Source organism: Alexandromys fortis, unplaced genomic scaffold (assembly GCF_014885135.2).
Source record: "Alexandromys fortis isolate MF-2015 unplaced genomic scaffold, M_Fortis_MF-2015_v1.1 scaffold_119, whole genome shotgun sequence".
Lineage (NCBI taxonomy): Eukaryota > Metazoa > Chordata > Mammalia > Rodentia > Cricetidae > Alexandromys > Alexandromys fortis.
The window spans coordinates 5,517,875-5,541,633 of NW_026067991.1; the positions used below are offsets into that span (position 1 = coordinate 5,517,875).

Below are 23,759 nucleotides of genomic sequence, written 5' to 3' on the forward strand. Positions count from 1 at the left end.
GCAAGGCCGATGACATGAGTTTGATCCCTGGGATCCGTGTGAGGGTGGAATGGAGAACTGACTTCATAAAGCTGTCCTCTGACCTCCATGTATGTACTGTGGCACGTGTGTCACCTCCATATCCGTCACCCACACACAGAGACTCACAGACACACACTTAGACACACATATACACAGACAGACACACAGACATATTCACACAGATATAGACACAGGCATACAGACACAGAGACACACATACAAACACACACAGGCACACACACATGCACGCACAGTTACACTGACAGCAGCCACAGCCACAGCCACAGTCTGCTCACCTTAGTAACCTACAAAAGCTGCGCCGATAACTCAGCCGCTGGCTGGCTGCAGCAACACTGGGAGGAAGAGGAGGCCGGGGTGGAAAATAGGCGAGGGTGGCAGAGAATATTAGACAGGCAAATCCAAACTCTGAAAGAAAAATAAAAGTGAAGTGTTAACCAATGATACAAAAGTCAGTACTTACTTCTTTAATATTTAACTCTACAAAGACAAGCAAAAACTCCCCTCGGCACAGAGCAGAGGCTGGGCGTGTGGAGACCTAAATTCCACAGGCCACCAATAGGGGGCGTGCTATGAACAAAGATGCACAGTGGTGCCTGGTACACACCAGCGATCCAGAGGCCCAAACCCTGCAGCAGAGATTCCGAAGCTGGTCTAAGACAACTCTAATAAGCATGGTACTCAGGAAGAAGGGATACAGGAGGAGACTGAAGAGGGTAGGATTCTGTCTCATGGAAGACAGGGCATCATTCTGATGCGCGGGTAAGACAGATTCAATTCACACACTGTGCAGGAAAGTTAAACAGGACAAAGAGGCATCTAAAAGTAAGAAACCAAGAGACTAAAAACGCAAACAGAATGCTCCCCTTTCTCCTCGGTCCCTGCTATGCCAAATCCTGAAATATAAATCTCCTCGTGTAACTTGGGGATGGACTTCAGAGTGTGGCCTCGGCCCATGGAGAGGCCTGCTTTGGAAGCTTCCGTAGCCTGGCTTCCCTGGCTCTACGGATCCTCACTAGATCTGAATTACTCTGTTTCATCCGTCTGGCTGCCCAGGCTCTCTCCCTTCACTGGGGTCTTCCCTGGTTCTCCCCTCATCTTCCTTGCCCAGTGGGTTTTGCTGGCTCCTCCTCACCTCCGGGTTCTAGGTCAGAGGCTAATCTCTAAGGAGCTCCACCACGCACTCCGTGGAGACAGGCATCACTGCTGCCTCGGAGCTTCAGAGCCCGGCCATGGCCATCCCAGTGCCCAGGCAGGGGCAAGCATACAGGAGGAGTCCGATATTTAGCATGCAAGTTATGGCAAAATTCAGTATAACCTGGTCCCTTATCTTTCTTTATCAACTCCATTTTCTGCTATTTGCTACTGACATGCAAAAAGTCTCATGGGACCACTGGGACCATATCAAATTAGGGGGTCACACCCTAGACACTCTCATACCTTCCATACCTTCTCTGCCCTTCAGGGTCCCCTGCATGAAACACCTTCACCCATTTGAACATTTGGTGAACAGTTATGATACCTATATAACATGATAACTATATTAATTATTATATCATAATATATTACAATATCCAAATATTCTTAATTTAATTCATTATTATGTTCTTGGCAAAGCTTTCCTTAATACCTCAATTTCTCTCTAAACCCAGGCCAGTTTGGTTCCTCCACCTTGTACGTCCCTAGTTGTATTACAATGGTCTCAACACCGATCTCACCACTTCCCTGTGCTGAGCACTATGCTTAGATACAGCAAAGGTGTATAAAAACACAAGGAGCAAGAAAGAGGCGTATGGGGCGGACATAAGAAAAAGCTATAAGGGTGGAGTATAGGGCTGGACTAGAGACAAGGGGATGGATGTAAGAGAACTCTTTAGAAACGTCGCTGCCTCTGATTAATAAGACTAACATGCATAGCCAAATCTAGAGAAGACTATGGAATATGTTATAGACTGCTTTACTGTAAATAGATTAAAAGTATAAAATTAACAAAGAATTTTCTATGTAGCAAGCACATGTTACGTTTAGTGACTTTCTAGGAAGGGTTGTTTCAAGCTGGTATCAATAAATGTACAGTCTGTGATATGATCTGGCACACCAGAACTAGAGAGCAGAGACTGGAATGGATACCAAAGAAAACCAGGAAGAAAAAGCTCCACAGTACCTGCATACAGCACAGTCTCGATGCGGTCTTTGATATGAGCCCGGCTACTCTCCGCAGCCAGAAGGGGCGATGTCCCATTGGGAGCTGGAACAACAAGGGGCCCAACGAGGAACGCACATGCTCCACCGAGGTAACTCAGCATTGATGCAATTGCTGTGGCCGTGGCTCGTTCATCTGCAGAGAACCATGTCGTAGAGAGGAACGGGGCTGCATTCATGACAGTTGGACCTGCCAGCCCGTTTAATATCTGTCCTCCATGGATTAATCTGGAATTAGGAAAGTTACAAGGCAGGACGATATTTGAAACAAGAATTTTCTAAACCAAAAGGATATTGTTAAGCAAACAGCAGTTTAACCACGGTGATTAAAATGTATATGTAAAATAATGGCATTCTGAGAAGGTGAGCCACTCTCAATGGCATGGTGACTCTCTGGGAGAGATGCTAAGTGCACCTAGGTGCATTTACTCACTTCACAAACACTAAACTAAGAACCTGCTATAGCCTTGGTGTGGTGGCTTGAATAGGAATGGCCCCCACTATCTCTTAGATTTGAATGGTTGTTCAGCAGGGAGTAGCACTGTTAGGAGGTGTGGCCTTGTTGGAGGAAGTGCGTCACTGGGGATGAGCTCTGGGGTTTCAAATGCTCAAGCCAGGCCCAGTGTCTCTTTCTCTGTCTGCTACCTACAAATCCTGATGTAGAACTCTCAGTTCCTCTCCAACACCATGTCTGCCTGCATGCCACCATGCTTCCCACTATGTTAACAGACTACATCTCTGAGCTGTAAGCCAGCCCCAATTAAATGCTTTCCTTTATAAGAGTTGCCATGGTCATGGTGTCTCTTCACTGACTAAAACACCTGGTTCATTTACCCATTATTGTTTCAATTTGTTAAAATAGGAGAGCCTAGGCTTGGAGAAACTTGCAAGGTGCTAACAAAGCAAGTCAAAAATTAGATTAAAAATGCATTGTTTTTTCCTAGTAGACTGCCTGCCACTCATTAACAGTCTTTAGAAATGATTCAGGTGAGCTCAGTATTTCATGCCTACTCTATGCCAAGCTTTGAATGCTATCCATATACAAAATAGTCACCAAGACTCTTCTAATGTCAGAGAGAAGATGCTCTAGCCTGGGAGGAGACCCAGCATTCCAATCGGGCTGGTTCATTCATTCACTTGATGCACCTAGGGACCAGCCCTGGGACAGTGGATGCACCTTAGGTGGTGCTAGAGAGACAGACAGGCAGAATCATTCATTCTTTAATGAGACAGGCGGAATCATTTGTTCTTTAATGAGATACTGAACTTTTCCTCCCCAGAATTCGTGCTTTAGAGCATCAGCTTAGAAGGCCGCAGCCATGTAGGTGGTAAGCCTGCTTGCTTTGAGGAATTATTAGAGTGTGGCTCTCTCTCCTTTCCATCTCTTTTCTAAGCACCCCTCCCACCAGTTGGTTCCCTGTCCACTCTGTGTCTGACCTCTATGCCAGTACAAACGGCAATGCTTTTCCCCTTCTCTTTCCCATCACCTCCTCCAGGCAGCTGCTGAAGTTTTACAGCCTGCCTGCTCTGGAGATTTTACACCAATAAAATGGTTTCCATTCCAGTCCATACTTAAGTTCTTTTATTAAAGAGACTAGGAACCCCAGGGTGGGACCCTGATTCCCCTGCATCACTATCTGGATCATGTGAGCAACTAGCGGTCTGAATCGCCCTGGGCACGGAGACTCCACTTATTGTACAGAACGAGAGGTAGATTTAGACTCCGTGTGCACTTCCTGGAACCTTCGGCTAATGAGACCTTTTAAAGGTATGTGTGTGTTTTGAGGACTGGACTCAGGGCCTCATGGCCCCACAGTTCTAATGCCCTCCCTTCTGACTTCAGTTGTACGGGTTAGTGAAGGACTGGCTCACTGTCCTCAACTGCCACACCCTCGGCCCCTTCAACACTCCTGCTCTCATCCCAGAGCAATCAGGTGTTCATGGAAGTCTGGGCAAGAAAGGAAGGCAGGTTGGCGCCTCTGCTGTGGAGGGAGGGGCCCAGCAGGTGACCTTCTCCTACCTGAGCTTTTTAAGTAGCGCATGCATTTTCAATTCTTTCTCTCTTTTTACTTTATAGTAACTGGTATCTCAAGCCATTTAGAGAAATCATTTCCTGAATGCAGAAAGAAATAATAAACCAGCACGGAGGAGGAGGCAGGGGTTTATGCAGGAGCTAAGAACTAAACTGTTTCAAATCCTCAAGTCAGCAGGGTATGATGGCGCACATGTCTGATCCAGCGCTTAGGAGGCAAAGGCAGACGGATTTTTGTGAGTTTGAGGTCAGCCTGGTCTACTGAAGAAGTTCCAGGGCAACCAAGGCTGCACAGAAACCCCATCTCAAAACAAATAAAGAAAACAAAACCCAAAATAATAAAATCCTCAAGTCACTCAAATGCATACATGGGATCAATAAGTTTTTAGAGATTTCAATTTAGCAATACAAAAAAAGCAAAATCAGGGCTGGCAAGATGCCTTCAGGTGCTTACTGCCTAGCTTGACGTCAGAGTTCAATCCTTGGGAACCACAAGTGAAAGAGAGTCAGGGCTCCCACAGGCTGTCCTCTGACCTCTATAACCATGTCATGACACACATGTACTGTCCCCACCACACTCCCCATACTAAGGGGGGAAAAGGTCATTGTAAAGGTCAATATGCCATACAGTCACAGCACGCTGGGCAGGGACAGGGCTGGGCAGGTACAGGGAGAAAGATTAGGCAAGTTTGTTTCTGGCCAGTAAGCCACGTGACACAGCAGGAATGGTTAGGCGCTGCCCTGGGCTATTCAAAGGATGTAAAGCTTCCTTGCCAGAAACAGCACACCGGATGGGGTCTGTCAGGGCAGCTGGATTCCCTCTTACCTCCCAGCCTCCTCACCTGTCACCAACCTCAACTCCTCTGGCTTCCTTTCTCCCACCAATCTTCTCTTTTCTCCCACCACTGTAAGCCAGTGGAAAATGGATGAGACCTCACTTCTTAAGCATGGGATAAATTAAGGCTTTCCATAGCAAGCAGTGAGGAGAATAAGACAGAGGTCCCTCTGTACCCACAAACCTGGAAAGCAGCGACAAGAATGTGCACTGTCAAGGTTTGCTAGCAAGGCCCTGACCATGAGGGATCTGAATCCTGTGATGTCCCTAGGCACCTCTGCCTTCAGTTAGGGCCCTGTACGCAGAGAGCACAAGACCTGAGGGACACGCAGAATGGCACTCATGTACAGCTGCACCGCTTTTCATATTATTCAATATTATTTAGATTTTCAAAGAAATGCCAACAGCTCAAGTTCAGACCCAAGAGCTACACTCTGTGTTTTCTAAGTACCTGATGTTTCGGTTTGCATTTAATGATATTCTGCTATCTCATCCTTTAGCTTTCTGGCATCATGGAACAAACACCTACGATTTCTAAATGATTCCTATGCAGGATATGTTTTACCATTTAAATTTTTGTGGCTAAAAGCGATTTCAGACCTACCCCCTTGAGACGTTAATAACACATTAAAAATAACATTTATGTTGGGTGGTGGTGGCGCACACCTTTAATCCCAGGCTCAGGAGGCACAGGCAGGCAGATCTCTATAAGTTTGAGGCCAGCCTAGTCTACAGAGTGAGTTCCAGGATAGCCAGGGCTACAAAGAGAGACCCTTTCTCAAAAAGAAAAGAACAACATTTATAATTTTAAAACTTGCCTTTCTCTAGAAAATGCCCCAGTCACATGACTGATGGCTAAGGTGGGACTAGAAAGCACACTCAGAAGTGACGTCATCACCCACCGACCCCTCTGCTCTCCCACAGGTGTCATCCTGCAGGTGCTCCAGGCAGGCAAAGTGAAGGTGCAGAGTCCAGGTGCTTCCATCCTGAGTGCAGCCCTACTTTACCAGCCCCCAGGGTATGACTTGCACTGCTGATGCCAGAGACTGACTTTTTAAAAAACAGAGCAGATATTTTCTTGGGGTAAGCCAGTGTTCTTTACTTAAATTCTATTTTTAAATATGAAATATTTTAGAGTTCATAAAAATTTACTTACCTCTTAGACAATATGCCAACGACTCAGAAACGTTCTCCCAATTGCTAACCTCCCATCAACATAAACTCACTGGATACTGAAAACAGAAGAGCTAGAAATAGCCTGCCTTCTTTGTAGCCCAAGGACGGTTCAAAACTAACTCTAGGAAAAGTGAAGTTAGGTGAGGAGAGACAGAAACCCTGGGAAAGTCCCAAGCTTGGACACTTTGTTAGAGCTTCTATTTTTAAATGAAAACTTAACACACTTCCAAATCTTTAAACAACTTGGCCAATTAATGACTAAATTACAAACAAGTATCCGCAATGCTCAAGGCAGCTGCAGCCGTCACTGAAGAGAACATAAAGCTTGGGCCCCAAAGACACACTCTTCATAGGAACGTCTCAAACACCAATAGAGAAAGGGCAGGGAAATGGTAGCGAGAGGACTCAGCCTCTGGGCTCTCCTGACTTCCTTAGCTGTATAATCTCTGCTGGACCACTCATTCACCTGTTTCAGTTTCCCCAAGGCTCTTTATCATTCTAACAGGCTGTTTCACAAGGCCCAATACAACAATCTTTTAGCAAGATACAGGAGGAAAATGGATTTAGTCCTGGTCTGAGAGAAGCCTGTATCCCTTTACACTGCCTCGTACCCTTTTTCTTCCAACCTTTATTTCATCCTCTTGATTAGAAGTATATGCATTCATAGCAGAAAAAATTGGAAAGAAATGCACAGAGAAGAAAAACTTCATCCATAGACTCCACACATCACTTTGGTGGCTGTTACGACTATCTTTTTTTCCAGTTGTTTTCTGGTCAACAATCAGGCAGGGCAATCACAGATATTATATTGAATATACAAGTTTTATGTAGTAAATTATTTTGACTTTTCGTACCTCATAAGCATTTTCTCATTTCATTACTTTTATTATCATAACCATTAATGGTATGTGGTATCTTAAGATAGATGTATAAAAACATTTACCTAATGTCATTAAGTTTTTGATAACTTATCTTTTTAATATTAATACTGTTGGTGGCAGTCATCATAAGTAAATATTAGCCATTATCGAAATTACCTCTCTGGAGCCAGTAAGGCAAAGGAACCACCTGAGGTGCTGCAAAACACACTCCACAGGGTTCCGCTGAGGAGTCTGCAGTAATTCACATTTCCATCAATGAAAGAGCCTCCTCAAACTGCCTTGCACACCGACATTACACACTCATGCACGTGCACACATGTACTCATGCACACACATATTCATGCCTCTCATACTAGTTTTCTACTGCTATTTTAATCAATTACCTCCTCTTTATTATTATTGTACACTTCGGAAAATCAGAAGCTTTCCTTGGGTCTCAGGAAAACCAAGGTGTGACAAGGCTGCTTTGGGGGAAGAATCCTTTTTTTCTCCCTTTTCCAGCTTCCAGCAGCTTCCTATTTTGAGACCTCCCTGCGTTCCTCTTTGGGCCCTCTTAAAGAGGCTTGTGATTCCCCAGGCCCTACTTGAACAACCCGGGTTCTCTCCCCGTTCCCAGGTCAGCTGATTAGCAAGCTGCAAGACACTTTCTTTTCCTATAACAAATACCTCATCTAGCCTACATATGAAGAAGGGGGGCACTTGCTTCAGAGTTTTGGGTGCTGACTCCCCAAATGTCGTTTTTTAGGCCCTGTATTGAACACGGCTGTGTGGCTGCCCCATCTCATGCAGACAACAGTGACGAAGCCTGCATGGGAGAACAGACAATAGTCAACCCATGAGGCACTGGAGACAGGAAGGCCTGGTCTTGTGCCTTCTACAAGAACATTCTCAGACTACCATCCAAAGGGTCATGGGGAATAACATGTGCCCCAAACAAACTAAGGACCTGCCATTACGCCCTACCTCCTTAAAAACATCATATTATACAAGGTTACATAAGACCATTTGCATGCACTATATAATGTACTTAGTACACACACACACACACACACCATGCTCCACTACCCTTGTCTACCCCTCCCCCGTCTCACCGGTCCCCTTTGCTCTCTAGACTCTTTCACTTCTGGTTCCTGTCATCTGTACACATGTGGCTTTGTGTCTCTATAGCGACTGGGATCCACAGATGAGAGAAAACATATGGCATGTGTCTTTCTGGGAATGACTTCATTAGTTTACCATGGTTACATCCATTTTCTGGCAAACAACTTTACTCTGCTATTCTCTATGTCAGAAAAATCAGACTATGGATGTAAATCTCACTTGTCCATTCTTCTGTTGAGAGACACCCGGAGTGGATCCATAACTCAGCTCTGTGAATGGTGCTGCAGCAAACACATGTGCCTGCACCTCTGCAAGGCAAACAACGCAGGAGGTATAGCTAGGTCACGTGGTAGTTCTATTTTCAATTTTCTGAGAAACTTCCACACTGATTCCCAGAGTGGTTGGACTAGTTTTTACTCCCACCAACAGCGGTGAAGTTCCCTCTGTCTGCATCTAGGGCAGAACTTGCGGTTACTTCTGTTCTGACTGGGGTGAGGCGGAATGCCAATGGAGCTTCAAATCTGCATCTCTGATGGCCAGTTATAGTTTCCCCACGTTTACTGGCTTTTTGTATTTCACTGTTTGAGAACTGCCGCTCATTTCCTTGGCTCATTAACTGACTGGGTTGTTTGTTGGCATCTGGTGCGATGAGTTCTCACACAGATCCTCTATCGCATATACAGTTAGCACTACATTTCTCTCCACGTGATCATTTCTTTTACTGTACAGAAACTCTTTGATTACATGAAATGCTATCTTGAAGCACTTTTGCGCTCTTTCCTCTGTTGGAGTTTCGGGCCTTCCACTGGTCCTACTTCCTGTCAATACACAGTCACAATGGCCCTTCAGGATACATCACTTCATTCAACCATAGCACTCCTTCATGATTAACATTACAGTCACAGGTTCAAATCATATGGACACTAGTCTACCACCTACCTGTAAGTCAAAAGTCCTTCCTTTTATTGCGTCTCTTTTTGGTACTTGCTCTTTCTCTTGCTATGTTACAATTTTTCCTTGTTTGTGCAGAGGTGGATACACTGTGCAGTGTTTGTGGCAGGAGGCACTCTGTGGGTGTGGGGGTGTGTGTACATATGTGCACAGACGGGGAGGCCAGAGGCCTGTGTCAGGTGTCTTCTCTGACTGCTTCTGAGACACGGTCTCTCACTGAACTCGGTGCTCACGGACTGGCTAGAATGGCTGGCCCCCAGCTCCAGAGATTTGCCTGTCTCTACCCCTCACCCAGAACTGGTGTTGTAGATGCACACTGACCACACCTGGCTTCTTTGTGCGGGTGCTGAGATCTGGACTCAGGTAATAGCTTGTATGACACTCCACTGACTGAGCCATCTCCTAGTCTGCTCATTTATTTTTTGAGCATAATAATTTGCAAACAGCCACATCTGTCCATTTATCTCTTTATTATTTTCCTCAGAAAAGCACCCTCTGCAGTTAAGGGATAAACAGTCCCACATACTGTTTTGCTATTAAATATATAACTACTTCATCTGAATTTGTTTTGATACACCATATGAGGTGAGAATACAAAATATTCTCTTCTTCCCAAGAAAGAACAGACAATGAACCATTCACCCATCTGTGCAGGGTAAGACACTGTCTTAATTTACACGTCCCCGCCGCTGCTTGCTGTATCTAAGTTTGGGCTAATGACTTTATAGACTTTATATTGGAAGGACTTCAAGGTCATGTCCCAACAAGATGTCATTTGAGCCAGTGTGTTCTGGGATCTACTTGCTACGACAGGCTAACCTGCTCCTCTACTGAGAAATTAGCCAGGAACTAGGCAGCTGTACTCCCAAAGGCGTGTCATGGGTGGCGCTACCCTCGTGGTTCGGCTGTAGGCCTAGAGGGCTGGCCACCTGTAAACTTAGAGTAAAGCTGTCACTTAAAATAACTAGGAGCCAGGTGAGGAAGCTGTGACATGCCTCTGAGTACTGTGGTCTGGATCTGGATCTGTCCCCAGATCCCAGTGACAGGCCTGGATGCCAACCTAAGGTGAAACTTTTGGGAGGTGGAAGCGGTCACTTCCTGCCTTGTAGTGCCTTTGACCTGAGGCACTGTCTTATACCACAGGCCCAAGAACAACTCTGAGGGTCAACTGACCTGGGAGTAAAACTGATGTGGGAGTGTCATATATCAATCTGTTGATTTCATTGGCTGAGCAATAAAGAAACTGCTTGGCTTAGCTTAGAGCATAGATGGGAGGAGGAAACAGAATAGAATTCTGGGCGGAAGAGGAAGTGAGGTCAGACTCTGCTCTGCTCCCGGAGAGAGACCCGACAGCTCTGCTGGAGCAGAGACGCCATGCTCAGCTGTCCCAGGCAGATGCACGCAATGAAGCTCCTCCAATCCCGGATGGACTTAGGCTAGACTCTTCCCGGTAAGCGCACCTTGGGGTGCTTACACACATCATTAGAAATGGGCTAGACCAGGTGCGAGAATTAGCCTGTAAGGGCTAGAGTTCATGGGCCAAGCAGTTCTTTAAATGAATACAGTTTGTGTGTTGTTATTTTGGGCATGAGCTAGCCAAGCGGCCGGGGTGTTGGGGACGCAGCCCCGCCGCCGCTCTTATTTCAACATAAAACCTCTGAAGCCATAAGCCAGAATAAACCACACCTCCATTTAAGTTGTTTTTTTTTCTCTTTTTGTTTATTTTTAATTTTGATTTTTTGAGACAGGGTTTCTCTATGAACCATGGGTGTCCTGCCTCCTGAGTGCTAGAATCAAAGATGAAGACACCCCACTTGACCTTTTTTTAAATCACTGTGGTAAACCAAACAGACACACTGATTTCAGGATGTCACTGGGAGTAACATAGTCAGGAATGAGCTAGCTGGTGCGCAGGCACTAATGTAAGGTACAAAAGCCTGCTGGAGTTTCTTCCCCACTCAGGGCCTGCAACCTTAACTTAATGATTCCTAAGCACAGATACTAAAACTGAAACAATACAGAGACCAGATTGGTCCCTGCACAAGGATGACATTCAAATTCGTGAAATATTCCATATTTTTGTGGGGGTCATGGGAGAGGGAAGAGGAGAGGGAAGGGAGGGAGGGAAGCAGAGAAAACTGTATAGCACAATAAAAACAAGAAATACATATTAAAAACAATAATAAAAATTGGAAAAAATTATACTCATCAAATTGGGGGAATAAAAGTTGGAGAAATGGCTCAGAATTTAAGAGTGTATATTGCTCTTGCTGCAGCAAACCCAAGTGTTCAGTTCCCAGCACCCACACTGGGCAGCTCACAACCACCTGTAACTTCAACTCCAGGGAGAACCAAGGCTTCTGGCCTCCATGGGTACCTTCACACACTTGTACACACCCACAAGTAGACACACACATAACACATAATTAAAAACCAGAAAAATAAATCTGAAAAAAGGGATGGGCAGTAAAAGGCAAGAGGAGATTCAAGAGGAGTAAAAACCACACTAGGAGTAAAAATCTCTTGGTGTGGCTGCCCTCACATGGAAACCTCTTGACATAAACAGGCCTGGAGACCAGGAAATGCTTGAGGGGTGAACTGTGAAGATCCCACAAAACAGTCCCACAAAACATTAAGATTGCTCAAAAAGCAACCTAAAGCAACCTCTGGGTCCCCAAATCTGCTTCTTGTAGAAAGTCAACTGAGAAAGTTGTGTCACCTCAAGACACATGCAGAGTTCAAAACAACACAGCCACTGAGGATAATGGATAGAAACAGTCTTCCAACGGCTGAGGCCAAAAGTCCACAGAACAGGGGCTGGAGAGATGGCTCAGCGGTTAAGAGCACTGACTGCTTTTCCAGAGGACCTGGGTTCAATTCCCAGCACCCACATGGCAGCTCACAACTGTCTGAAAACGCAGTTCCATGAGATCTGACACCTTCACACCAATGCACATAAAATAAAGTTAAATAAATCATTAAAAATTGAAAATTAAAAAGAAAAAAAAGTCCACAGAACAATCAAGGGAGTTACAAAATCAACCAGACTGTGGGGTTTAACAGGACAGTCACTGGACAAGACTTTGGATATGGGAGTGCTTTGATGACATGCACGGGGCTATCTGCATGGGAAGTGGAGAGTGTGTTTGATGACATGCATGGAGCCTTCTGCATGGGAAGTGGAAAGTGTGTCTTCTGTTGTAGCATCCTCAAGTTTTAACTGGAATCTGGCAGCTGAGCTATGGTATGCCTGACCCCATGGTGAGCCTGTACCAATGAGAGGGAGAGCAGAAATAATGCATACAGCCTTCAGTCATCTAAATATGCTGTGAGACTCTATTCAGGGGCCAGCCTTAGTCACACAGCCAGGGTGATCATCTGAGGGGATGCTGGAACCGCCATTTCATACTGCATCTGAAACACCTCATAATACTAATATCTGGAAGAAAACTAAAATTTTACTAAAGTATATTTTTGGTCTCTTTGTTAGAGAGACCAGCCTATACTTTATTAATACAAACACAGGCTGTTAAGTAAATATGACTGAATTATGAATTTAAATGATAGAATATGGAAATCAACATTTATTAAGTATGGCTACTATTTCCATTTTCATAAATATATTTCCCATTTTTCTTTGATTTTTTGAGATTATAATATGATTACATCATTTTCTCCTGCCTTTTCCTCTCTTTAAACCCTTGACATTTTTGTTTTAAACACTGTGATGGTTAATCTTCATTGTCAACTTGCACACGAGGGAAAAGGAAATCTCAATTGAAGAAGTGCTTCCATCAAGTGACCCATGGGCATGTCTGTGGGACATCTTCTTTATGGCTAATTGATGCAGGACGGCTCACCCACCGGTGGTGACGCCATCCCTGGGCAGGTGGTCTAAACTCATAGGAAGGCTGTGAACAAGCCAGCCAAGCAGGAAGCACTGTTCCTCCCTGGTCTCTGCTTCAGTTTCTGCCTCAAACCCACACTCTGGTTTCTCCCAGTGAGAGGTCTGAAAGAAGAAAGCCTTTCCTCTCCGACGCTGGTTTTGGTCAGTGTTTATCAGGACGAAACTAGGACCAAACTTATTAATTTACAGGCTATCTAAAGCATTTCCAATATACACTCTCCCATTTTGCATTTTCTGATTAATTTTGAAGCATAAAATTCAGGTGTTGATGTCAAAATATCAACTTACCCCTCACCCTAATTCTAATCACAAGTGGTTGTTGCCCTTTGTGATTTCTGTACTGATTTCATGCTTAGGAAAAAAGTCTTTAGAAACAAGATTTACTTTGCTTTCTTTTGTCTCATTTGAAATCCCAAATTTTCAAACCTATCAGGGATGTGCTTTGATGAGTGCTGCAGAGTAAGGACCCTGCTTTATTTCTAATAGCAACAATTTCAAGAACAGATACACTCTACTTGGAATGACTCAACAAGCCAAAACAGCTTTTAGCCTATTTGGTTCACAGCTTTTTGCTGTGGATAAAATAAAATTTTATTTGTTTCAATGGTATTATGAGAAAAATATTCAACACAAATCTTATTTTGAAGGAAAAAAGAAAAAGGCATTTTCAACAGCCTTTGAAATACTCTTAAAAATGTATTTTCTTCTTGGGGCAGGATGTGGATCCAGTGTAGAGTGCTTGCCAAGCAGGCAAGTTGGGGATGAATCCCTAGAACTACAGTAGCTAGGTGTGGCGGTGCACTTAGGAGGTTGAGTCCGGAGAATTAAATTCTAGGTCATCCTCAGCTACATAGGGAACAGGAGGCCATACTGGGCTACACAATCCCCCAGATCCCCCCTCCAAAAAGTCAGAGAAAAACATCTATTTTCCATTATTTATTTTGTGTATTGGGTGTATGTGTGTGCACACGTGCCATGGCGTGTACGTGGAGGTCAGAGGACAATGCTGCCATGTGGGTCCCAGGGATAGAACTCGTCATCAATTGTGGCAGCAAGCACCTTTACCTGCTCCGCCATCTTGTTGTCCCTGAAATAGAATTAGTGACCCAACTCAAGCTATTCTGAACACCTCACCCGCATCTATGCTGTGATCCGACGGGAGGGAGCAGGGAAAGTGGGTGGTCAGTTCTGTGCTGGCTTTGTAGAGTTCTGACCTGGGTGATGGGCCTGAGGATGTGCTTGATGAGACAGGGTTTCTCTGTGTAACAGCCGTAGCTGTCCTGGAACTTGCTTTGTAGACCAGGCTGTCCTCTAACTCACAGAGATCCGCCTATCTATGCCTCCTGAGTACTGGGATTAAAGGTGTGTGCCAACATGCCTGGCTGTACTTTATATAATATAGTTACCTATATATGTATGATATGTTAAACAAGAAAAAAAAATATTCCTGTGTGATACTGGGGTCCTGGGAAGAATCTCAGATCGACATGTCACAATGATAACCAAAGGGGGAAAGGACATATTGCCAAGGCTCTAATTTCCCACCTTTCTCCCCGTCCTACCGCCAGTCTTGAATCCCAGCACCATGCAGAAATACTTAAAATTGGCCCTAGAGCTTTAAGAATCAAATGGGACAACTACTATGATTATTCAAAGAGTCTAACTCTTTAGATTTATTTTTGTTTTATGAGTGCTTGCTTGTATGTATGCATGTGTACTGTGTGTGTGCCTGGTGCCCAAGGAGGCCAGGAGAGGGTGTCAGATCCCTGAGAACTGGAGTTACAGAAGGTTCTGAGCAGCTTTGTGGGAACTGAACCCAGGTACTCCACAAACAGCAGCAGTACTCTTAATTGCTGAGCCCCTGCTGTCTAAACAGTAATCTGCCTAAAAGGCATTTATGTGATTGTATCACAGAACAGATTAGTGAGATGCAATTTACTTAACTGATTGTAATTTGAAGTGAAGGCACTCTACACCTAGGTGTGTAGTTCTTAAGTCTAAATGGAATGAGATTACCTAACAGACATTGTTAAAATTGTTGGCATTGGGGTGGGGACCATGGATCTAAAATATTAGTAAACAGGTAGTTTATGGAATTTATTTTTAAAGACACCGATGTCTTTAAAATTTTCTATAAAATTTTGCCCATTTTATAGAAAAGAATCTTAACGTTTAAATGTTCATATTGCTCATTTTTCTACCAAATGATTCATATTTCTACACTGGGAAAATTTATTCATAAACCTCCCTCTCATTATTCATAGTCCCCATGAACAAAATAAGGTGCTTGACCAACACAGGTAACTGAATAAAAGGTCCTGGACAAAACCACCCCTTACACTGACCCTTGTACAAGACTGATTAATTAGAACCTCAAAGTTCAAAGTCAAATTACCTTCAGCCACCTTTAGGCCCCTTAATAGCCACTTAATTGCCATCCTCCGTATGTGACCATTAGGCAAATTCAAACGTTCCCACCAAGCAAAAGGCTAGGAATGCTGCTGTACTGCTCCTGAGACCCAGGGTGAGAATGAAAAGTCTTGGTTCACGATTTCTTTGTTCTGTTCATAGTTTGTGGTAAAGTGATCTACAGTCCCAGCCGTGGCCATTGACTGGCTCTGGAAAATGTTCTCTTATTCTTTTGAGGTAAGAGTTGTTTTTTCACTGACATTTAGTAACTACTTTAGTTTTTCTTAATTAGTCAGAAAGGTAACACATGTTGCCCTGTTTTTTTATTTTGTTTTGTCAGCTTGACACAAGCTAGAGCCATTTGGGAAGAGAAACCTCAATTTTAGATGAAATGCCTCCAATCAGATTGGCTACAAACAAGTATGTGGGACCTTTGCTTGATTAATGACTTACGTGGGAGGTCCCAGCCTATAGGGGTTGGTGCCATGCCTGGGCAGATGCCTGGATGCTATATGAAAACCAGGCTGAGCAAACCATGGGGAGCAAGTCAGTAAGTGTTCCCCCTTGGCCTCTGCTTCAGCTCCGGCCTCCAGGACCTGCCTTGAGCGCCTGCCCTGACTTCCCTCAGTAATGGACTGGAAGCTGTGAAATGAAACAAGCCCTTTCCTCCCCAAGCTGCTTTTGGGCATTGTGTCTACCACAGCAGCAGAAAGCAACCTAAGACATAGACACCTAGGGCAGAATATTCCCAATAGTAGGAAAGAACATAACACAAGAAGTAAACGTTTCTTCTCTCCAGACCTGCAGTTCCTCAGTCCCTTCCACACAGACAACCAACAGCAATAGCTTCTTCGAGGAACAGCCCTTGCCAAAGCTGCCATACCCACCTTTGCCTTTGTTTTCTAAGTAGAAGCATACTAAACGTACTTTTCTAAACCAGACTTCTTTGCTCAGAAGCACATTTTTACAGCAGCCCACATCAGCACCTGCAAAACTGTTACCCTTTCCACAGCTGAAACAGTCTCACAGTCAGCTGCACGGTCCTTTGTGGTGGGCAACAGGGTGAGTGCAACCTTCCGCTTTCACAAGCAAAGCTGCACACACACACACACACACACACACACACACACACACACGGTGGGCCTGCCACTAGGCACAGCTTTACAGGTGGGCTAATTTTCTATAAATGTACACTAAACCAGATACAGTGCCCTGCAAATGGGACATCCTAAACTGCTCCAACACCAGGAATGCCAGATAGGGAGCTAATTATTTTTTAACCTCCGCTTATTTAACCATGACAGAATGCTGGCTTCTCTCTTTCGGTTTTGTCATTTGCATTTCCATTTCTATTACTGCTTGTCATATCCACTACCAATCTCCTACTGCGCTGCCACGTCTTTGTTGACTTAAACAATTCCTTTCAACTGAAGAAACTGCCCATTTGTCTCATTTGTTGTACTTCCTACCTTTTAGCGTCTCTTTTGACTTTGTTTCACAGTGTGGCTAATCATGAAGACATTTTGAAGTTTATGTAGTCAAATCCCTTTCTTCGGTGGCTTTTAGTATTTGTGTCTTAGTTGGCAGGCCTTCCCCACTCTCAGCTTCTTTAAAACAACTGTTGTTAAGGCTTGTTTTTCATGCTTAGGTCTTTGCTCCAACAGGAACTTACTAAAGCAGGAAGGCAAGAGTCTAGGTTTCTCCTCACTGGTTTTTAGATAGTTGTGTGGCTTCCAGAAGCCTTTGAGCAAACAACTTCCATTCTAAAGGTAACTGCCAGCTGCAAAGCATTTCACATGGAGGCTATTTCTAGAAAAACCTATGCTTATCAGAGCCACACTCTTCAACTTTCTGACGTGTTAGTCATTTACTGTTTGCACTGACAAGAACGACCCTGAATGGAAAGAAAACAAACACAACATGTGTTATGGGATGACTGGTCCATCCGTGAACAAGGACAGAAATCACTGGCTGCAACTCTACTCTTAAGAAGCCTAGATTGTTCACGGAGCATGCCACACAGCACCCCACACTATCGTGTAACGCCATTCACCGCTGCAGAACATTTGTATTTTCTTCTGGTTGCTGCTATATTTGGTATCAGAGCTTAGGAGAAATGTTTTGTAATTCCCTATTTGAGCCTCCCTTTTTATCTGTGATGTTAACAAGTGGCAAGATATTTTTTCCTAGGTTTTCACCATAACATTCAGATAAAATATATTATATCCTATAGTCTCAGGAATCAAGAGCCAATAAGTTGGGCACTATCCTAACAGTTGGAACTCAAAAGCTCCATATGAGATAGGCCCAGAAGACAGATTGCCAAATTCTTGTTTCAGTGATGTTTAAATACATATTGTATTATCTGTCATGCACAATGTCATATAAACTGAAAAGTAGCTATCTAGCACATCTATCAGTGCTAAAATATGGGCTCTAATTATAGTATTTTCATTTTGACAGCTGTATCGTGCACTGAGAATACTGCTTAAAAATACTGCATGAACACAAAGTATCGTATTCCTGGGGGAAACTTTTCTCTACAGATGAACACAAAAGTGAGAATTAAATTTATTTATACCATCTTCTTAGGAAAGTTTCGCTATCTCGGAGTTGTTTCTCCTTCCTGTCCATCCAACCTTTATCCACATTTCTTTTTTTTTCTTTTATGTGCTTTTTGGTGTTTTGCCTGCACGTATATTTGTTTGAGGGTGTTGGGTCAGCTAGAACCAAAGTTACAGACACTTGTGAGCTACCATGTGAATGCTGGGAACTGAACCAGATCACCTGGAAGAGCAGCCAGTGCCCTTAACTGCTGAGCCATCTCTCCAGCCCAGCTATTCCCATTTCTTTATGAATTCTATTCTCTTTTGTTCTACTTTTCTGACCAAATGCACACTCAACTCTTTATTTCAGGAATCATAACTGGGAAGGATGGGGGGGGGGATTAACAGCATAGGGAGCCCAGAGCAGGATAAAAGCCAAAGGCTGCTTGACATCTTCAGAGTGCCTTGGTGACATCACACTGAAGCTGTATTTTAACACTGTGGATGCTTAAAACCAAAACAGACCAGTAATGTTTACAAAAGTTAAGATCATGTCAAACAAAATGCCAACCCAACTCCAGAAGGGTGGAAGTGACGGCCTTCCACAGGGCACATGATCTTTGCTGGCTTCCTTTTACAATACAAAACATTTGTATCTTAAAAGAATATATTTTGAAGACCAAAAACTGAACATTTATTTCTGAACTGTAAAGTTTAAATGAAAGGCACCCTGTCACTGAGACCCACCTCCGCTCCTGTGTCCCCACCTCTGCTAGCCTTCAACAGCCACCCATCTACTCTGGGATGCCTCAGACCCGTCCTCGTCCTTGCAACTGCTCTCATGCATGGCATCCTTCCCATCCCCACGACTCCTCGCAGTCAGGAGTTACCCTGGGCCCCTCTCCTGCCCACATTTGCCCTTCCAGTAGCAAGCTGACCAAAATACAAACAGAACTTCACGGCTTTGTCAGGTCAGTGCTACCACAACACCCGGCCACCATCCCTGCTGGTTTCCCAGCCGGTTTCCTCATTCTGCCTGTGACCTCCAGCTTCCCTACATCAATACAGCAGCCTGAAACCAGGGCACACCACGGCTTAAAACCTCCAGTGGTTTCCTAGCTCAGAAGAAGCCCTGGACCCTTACAGGAGCTCACACAATCTTACATAATCCAGTCCACAATGTCACAGCACCTACCGCTGCTTGGACCTCAGGCCCTTTTTAGATCTCCCCACACTTCCCCACAAAGCCACTCCCCTGGTTCTCGCCATCCGAGCCTCCCTGCCTGTGTGATCTTCCCTCCTCTACCATTTCCACCTCTCTGCACGACTAAAACTTCTTTATCCCGCAGGGTGACTTTATATCTTCTCTATACCATTACCTCTGTTTTTAAAAATAATTTTAAAGATTTATTTGACTTTGTATGTATGAATGTTTTGCCTGCATGCAAATATGTGCACCGTGTGCATACCTGTTGGATCCCTGGAACTGGAGTGACAGACAGTGTGAGCTGCTGCCATGTGGGTGCTGGGAACTTAACCCGGGCCCTCTGTAAAAGCAACCAGTGCTCTTAACCTTGAGCCATGTCTCCAGCCTCATTACCTCTATTTTATGTATACACACACACATGTGTGTGTGTGACCTGTTAAACTTATTTGTGGAATACTATGTTTTCATTTCCTTGTGGTCATTACAGTTCCTAGATAACAAGAAGATTCACTTGTTTGTATTTTTTCATTTCTGCAACTAGTCCAGATCTTCCATGTGACAGAAAACTAAGTTAGCCACTACACAGAATAAAAAGAATAAATGCTTCCACACCTGTGACCTTCTGAGATCACATTACCAGAGACTTATAATCAAGCATAAATTATACACTTGTAAAAAAAGATTAAAATTGCAGAAATGTTGTAGAGGACTTACCTTCTCCTAAGGGTTAAGTCAGATACAGGTATGCACCTTAGACCAGTTCCCAAAACAACAAGAAAGGATGTCAGAAGCACGGTCACCCGCAAACCTAGGGAGGAGGAGAACATCCGGGTAAGTCTGTTTCCTTTATATGAGCTCAACATTAGCTGAGATTCTTTTTTACATAATCAACCTAATATTACATTCTAACACAATAACTCTAGTTCCAGGGGAATCAATACCCTCTATGAGAAACAGGTTTAATGGCTGGCCTTAGGCCTGCTTCTCTTCTTTCCCCTCCTCCCTGTGAATGAACATTGCTCAAAAGAAGCTGTGTCTGGCTGTGAAAACTCCTGGAAGGAGTTTCCATGTCTGTAGAGACTGATGGACCGACTGGAACTTCAGTGCTGTGGAGAGACTGAAATTTAGCAGGGTCAAATGCTAATCACTTTATCTGGGGCTAGTTGTTAGCCCTCTGGGACAACTATTCCTCATCACCCTCTGCATCTGAACTAATGCCTCGTGATAACAAATAAAAAATCTCTTAGCATCTAGTGACTTAGCAGACCACAGGCTTCTATCAATGCTAAAGCTAAGAATGTCATCAGTCAGCATCTAGCTCTAGAGAACAGCTCTCCCATCTTGGTGTACCTGCCTCTCAGATGTATCTACCGGTGTATTTTAAACTTGCTTCGATCCATCACTTACTTTGTTCTGTGAAACTATACAAACTTCATGGAGCTGCTTCCATGTTAGAACCTGGAATCGAGAGTAACCTAAATCTGTGTCCCAGGCCATGGTCACTTAGAATGGCTCCAGAATAAACTATCTCTTATTCCTTAAGGACGAGAGCTGCGGTTCCTATGTCAACATGCCCCTCAAGTCTCTGACTTTCCTTTTCCTTCTACTTCCCAAATCAGTCAGTTGAGAGTGGACTGAGAGGGTGAACCTTCCACAGTGAGGAACAGCCAAATGCCCTCTTGTGTCAGAGACAAAAGACACTGCGGTCATCTATGTTATGTGTGTTTGATGCACCTCTGCACAAATAGAAATTGCATAGCCAGGTTACTTTCACTTTGTTCTCATGTTTGTGTGACTCTGAGAGCAAGACCAACATTATTCATTTCTAATACCTTTTCTGTAGGCACCAGGATGCATGCATGCATGCATGCATACATACATACATATGTGTCCAAAACATTCATGCACATAAGACAAATATATATTAAATAACCATATATTAATACTATACATATTAAATATATATTTATAAAGTATATATATTTACTAAATGGATCCATTAAAAATTAAAATCAGAAACAAGTAAGATGGCCCAGAGGTAAGTTCCTTGCTGTGCAAGCCTGAGAATCTGAGTTCAATCCCTGGAATTTCTAATAGAAGGAGAGAATGAACTCCAGAAAACTTGTCTAACTTCCCCAACCCCCATCTTTTGTTGTAAGGCAGCTTGTACCTCCTTCCAACAAGATTCCATTCTTGGAAGGTGTCCTGTAGCCATGGCAACTACAGCAAAACAATCCAATGGAAGCCAAGTCTTTGGTCATGGTAATGGAGCTCCAGTACAACCTGAAGTCAAGAAACCTTGCCTGGATTTAAACTACTGCCTCCCCCAGCTCTGGGTGCAAGTGATCGATCGTGGCAGATGCTAAACTATTTAAGATATGTGTGCGTGTGTGTATGTGTATGTATACATATGTATTTATTTATATATAAAACAAGGTGTCTGAGTTTAACTGTCAACCTGACACAGACTGGAGTCACCTGAGAAGGGAGCCTTAACTGAGGGAGTGTCCAGAATAGACTGGTCTGTGGGACACTGTCTCGATTGTTAATTGATACAGGAGGATCCAGCATGCTGTGGTCCAGCCTTTTCCTGGGCAAACAAGAGCCAAAGAATGAGCCATAAACAACCTGGCTCCAAAGTTTCTGCTTCAAGTTCCTGTCCTGACTTCTCTAACAATGGATGAACTGCTACCCAGAATTGTAAGCCAAATAAATCCTCTCCTCCCTTAAAACGCTTTTGGTCATGGTATTTGTCACAGCACAGAATGGAAGAGAACACTGGGGAACCAGAAACACACGTGGTAACTCAGTAAGACGCTCACTGTGACTGTATAATGGCACACCTGATGGAACTGCAGCTGCTACGCTTGGAATGCTCTTCTTTTGTTCACACTGAACTATGATTACCTTAATGTCTGTGGCAGCCACATCACACAGGTGACTCACACACGTCATGGTTCAGGTGGCCCCACATTCTTTCAAATGTCTCCCAAATCCAACATGAAACTATGCCACAGAGAAAACAGAGCTAAACAGTTGATGAAATTGTGGCTTTTTTTTTCCCCCCGGAAAAAATACTTAGTAGAGGGTAGATGGCTAAATGTTTCATTTTCCAATTTCTTCTCTGCTTGAACAAAACTGAAAGTCAACAAAATGATGATTATGCAGAACAAACATCACAGGGAAAATATTTAAGATCCAGATCTGGCACATAAACGCCACACTGAGAATACTTTGTGGTATGAATGGGGCAAACTTTATAACATTCTTACATAATCTGAGTATGATTAATACAACTTGGCAGAAGGAATGCCTCAGAGAATCGTGCTTCCTGGTAACAAGCAATGCATACATACTGCTCATTACTGCTTCTACCAACAGAACTCAGGTTTGGAAAAGGCAGTACAGCTACAGGAAATAGAGTGTAATTAATGAAAAACACACACACGGCCATAAATACCCTAAAAACTGCATGATGGTGCTCACTTAAGTTACTCTGGGCACCCAGTGAGACACCAAACAGTTTTATACTTTGTACTGTACCCCAAGGCTTATCTTCCTAAGGATTTTGCTTGTAATTACAGAGGCAGCAAAAAAGTGGGGAGGGGGCACTAACTGAGCCATATGCTCCAAATACACAGCTTTCCATTGCTACTGCCCAAGACTTTTCTATGCAGCGTTGCTTCTAATCAAATATATGACGCTATAATCACTTATATAAGTGTAAAAATGAAGAGGTTGTGAAAAGGTGATTATTAAAGCAATTTTTTGGATGGATACAGCATGGTTGTACACACAGATAAACTACAAGCAGGCTTTTTGGTTTAACTGTTGCCAAGTGTGGATTAATTTCTACACCACTTAGACTCGCAGCCTGGGAATAGAAAGCTCTCTGCCTGTCACATACCTCAAAAGGCAGGACTCTCTGATTCCACTTAATCAGAGAGATATCAACTCATTGGGGGAAGAGGGATAATAAAGGACTCTGTGAAATACAGTAAAAAAAATACAGAAAATTTACACATGAATGAATCTTAAGGGATTACAGTATGTGAGGGTAAAAACCACACAATGAAGAGGATGGTTGGAATATACTTGCAAAAGCAAACAGCATTGAAATTAAAAATAAAATTCTATTAAATATGACATCTAGATACTTCAGGAGGTTGCCTTTCAGCTGATGAGCTATGAATGGGACTCATGGATTCTCGACAACAGGTACTAAACATCAGGCTATGACACAAGAGAGTCAGGAAGTTTTCGTGAAAGAGATCTTTTCAAATATGTGCAATAGAAAGTAAATTCACGGGTCTGAAAAAAAAAAGGTTCAGCAGGGCGGTGGTGGCACACGCCTTTAATCCCAGCACTTGGGAGGCAGAGGCAGGCCTCTGTGAGTTCGAGGCCAGCCTGGTCTACAAGAGCTAGTTCCAGGACAGGAACCAAAAGCTACAGAGAAACCCTGTCTCGAAAAAA

The 23,759-nt window shown here is 43.7% G+C and overlaps 1 protein-coding gene and 1 pseudogene across 1 annotated transcript in view; one reads left to right on the top strand and one right to left on the bottom strand.

The window, feature by feature from the left end:
- Slc49a4 (solute carrier family 49 member 4) overlaps positions 1-23,759 on the bottom strand; it is a 72,456-nt gene that overhangs the window by 32,735 nt on the left and 15,962 nt on the right. The window contains exons 2-4 of the mRNA XM_050159874.1: positions 20,001-20,094; positions 2,204-2,469; positions 318-447 (exon numbers count right to left, since the gene is read on the bottom strand). Coding sequence (XP_050015831.1) covers positions 318-447; positions 2,204-2,469; positions 20,001-20,094 — 490 coding nt within the window. The remainder of the gene's footprint in view (positions 1-317; positions 448-2,203; positions 2,470-20,000; positions 20,095-23,759) is intronic.
- Positions 11,199-11,298, top strand: LOC126512241 (uncharacterized; annotated as a pseudogene).